The sequence below is a fragment of the Austrofundulus limnaeus genome, unplaced genomic scaffold (genome assembly GCF_001266775.1).
Source record: "Austrofundulus limnaeus strain Quisiro unplaced genomic scaffold, Austrofundulus_limnaeus-1.0 Scaffold3, whole genome shotgun sequence".
Classification (NCBI taxonomy): Eukaryota; Metazoa; Chordata; class Actinopteri; order Cyprinodontiformes; family Rivulidae; genus Austrofundulus; species Austrofundulus limnaeus.
Window position 1 is genome coordinate 6,031,714 of NW_013952405.1, and position 2,638 is coordinate 6,034,351.

The 2,638-nt window shown below is 34.8% G+C and overlaps 1 protein-coding gene across 1 annotated transcript in view; it reads left to right on the plus strand.

Annotated features, from left to right (window-relative positions):
* Nucleotides 1–617: 617 nt before the first annotated feature.
* The window catches only part of ptges3a (prostaglandin E synthase 3a (cytosolic)), a 6,660-nt gene continuing 4,639 nt past the window's right edge, over nt 618–2,638 (plus strand). The window contains exons 1-4 of the mRNA XM_014019471.1: nt 618–768; nt 1,494–1,607; nt 1,759–1,828; nt 1,926–2,024. Of these exons, the coding sequence (XP_013874925.1) occupies nt 767–768; nt 1,494–1,607; nt 1,759–1,828; nt 1,926–2,024 (285 nt within the window). The 5' untranslated portion in view covers nt 618–766. The remainder of the gene's footprint in view (nt 769–1,493; nt 1,608–1,758; nt 1,829–1,925; nt 2,025–2,638) is intronic.

Here is a 2,638-nt window from a genome sequence, read left to right on the forward strand (position 1 = left end):
TATATATAGTGCATAAATAATTTATAAATTTGTTTTATGCTTATGGGCTTCCTTGTTCAATTTGATTTTTCAAAAGAGAGATCTTACTTTAAAGTTATTTGAAATTGCATATATCAATGAAGCAGTTATGACCATTTTTTTCATTCAGTGATGCTTTTGTAAATGTTACTAAACCCCTTCATCATAATGGAACCTCAACCAAAGGTTCAAAAATCAGAGTTAGTTGGTTTGACAAAAAATACAAAAAATAAAAAGTTATACAAAAATATAGCCAAGTAAAAATTGCTGGACAATAAAATAAATGAAAAAAAAAACAGCATAGTACACGCACACATACAAAAATATGTTTTTGGACTTTCTGAATGTCTGAGAACAGTTTTGTTCAACATCACATTAAAAGTCTGGTTCCTTGGAGGCAAAAACAATATTTATCATTATAACATTTGCATTGCTTTGTTTTTTAAAAGCTTGTAGTAGATTTTGCTCATTGTTTAGCGCCTGATGGTGGCGCTGTTGTGCCGCTTTGAWAAGCTTCGTTCTAGAATTGTCGCATTTCGTTCCCCCGTTGCACGCATGCGCGCAAACCGCCGCGACCTCGCGAGAGTTTACTGATGTCGCACGATGTTTGAAGAGATTCCAGCGCCTCGGTTGTAAACCAGAGTTAACTGTTTATGTTTCGGTGCTGTTTTTGCCGGGCTTTACTGAAAGATAACATTATTGTTAATCTCGTGGTCCAACGGAGAAGTTTTATCACTAAGCGCTGAAGATGTAAGTTTAAAATTTACTCTGCGTTCCCACGTGGATGTTAAGCGTTTTATAAAGCTAATGCGGATCTGGAAGCTAGCACTAGCTCACTCAGCTAGCGCACGAGTTAGCTTCAGCTGTGTACAGTAACGTACTAAGAGAAAAACGTGTCATTTAGCTCTACTATGAATGACCGCACGTCCCTTTAATGTAGCTTTTTACCCTCGGTTTTTAGCTTTTATTAATGATTTGTTTCTGCCTCTTAACCGGAGCGTAGCTATAGTTAGCTGTGCGGCTAATTTCAACGGGCATGACTAGGGTAAAGTTAGCAGGCATGGATGGAGTCGGATTCATGCCCATGATAAGACTTTGAGCTAACGTAATGTAACACCATTTCTCCCAAATTTGTTGTTTATATGTTACATTGGCAGCTTGTGTTAAAACTATTTCACTCCATCTGGTTTCAGAAAGTTTACCATTTGTTTACATGAACACACCTTATTATCATTTAAGTGCTTTGAGGATGATATTGGCTGTGAAACAGGCAAAATAAATTTAAGTTTGAGGTTTTCTTTCTAATATATAACAAAGGAGTTTTATTAACAAAACTCAGCCTCAGCTACTTCACTACACTATTTCGACTGCAATATTAATCAAAACAGCTTTATGTTTTGAATGATCAGTAATTTAAAATTAATTATATTTTGCTTTAATTTGATGTTATGTGTTTTACCACCTTACTTCTACAGGCTTCCTGCAACAGCAAAGTGGTACGATAGAAGAGACTCTGTTTTTGTAGAGTTCTGCGTGGAAGACAGTGAAGATGTCAAAGTAAATTTTGACAAATCAAAAATGGAATTTAGGTAATTTACATTCTCACTCCAATTTGCCTGAATGTTTTCAAGAAAGGTTAAATTTAAGCTTTGGATTCATCAACTATGTAGAAACAAATGAAGAAAACTTTTAGCACCTGGACCAGAAATGTCTTAATCTATTTTTATTTGTATCATACAGCTGTGTCAGTGGGACAGATAATGTCAAACTTCACAATACAGTGGACCTTTTTGGGGAAATTGACCCCAAAGTAAGTTTTATCAACTGCAAGTTTAACAAAAGTGGTTATGTGTTAGATTTTTTTTCTCCACTCATTAATAATCATAATTTCTCTCTGTAACACACAGGACTCCAAGCACAGACGCACTGACAGATCTGTCTTGTGTTGTTTACGAAAAGCAGAGCCTGGGAAGTCATGGCCACGACTTACTAAAGACAAAGCAAAGGTAATTCTTGCTGTTTAAGAAATACACCTGTTTTCATTGTTTTATATTACTTATAAGCAATTAGTCTCTTACCAGTACATGATTAATGCTTTCTGTATTTCCTCTGGTGGTGGACAAAATTCTCCCTTCGCGCTCTAGTTTCCATCACTCTGCTCTACCTCCGTCAAACAAAAAATGCAAAACAACAACTTTCCTCTCTTCTTAGACACACTGTAACTCCTACCCATTTGAATATCTTAAACAAAAACATTAAAGTTACATTTTTATTTTAATTCCAGTCCAGAAAAACCCTCATTGTGGAAACTCAAATCATTTACTATTTAAATCCCCTCAGTAACAGTGGACATCCGCGTACCTCGTTCGTTTGTTTGTTTATTTATTTTTTGACTTTTTAAAATCTCAACTGCTTCTAAACTGGATGTGCTCCAATCAATATTTACTGCCGGTAAAACTGTSTAAAAATACTTCACAGAATCTCACTTAAGATTGACCTCTTGATAAAATAGAACAAACTGTTATAGCAAATTATTTTGTCCACATGTCTTTCAATTAAAAAAAAATTATCTGCAAGTGTGATTAAAAAAAATCAGATTATAATTTTTACTTTGTAGATG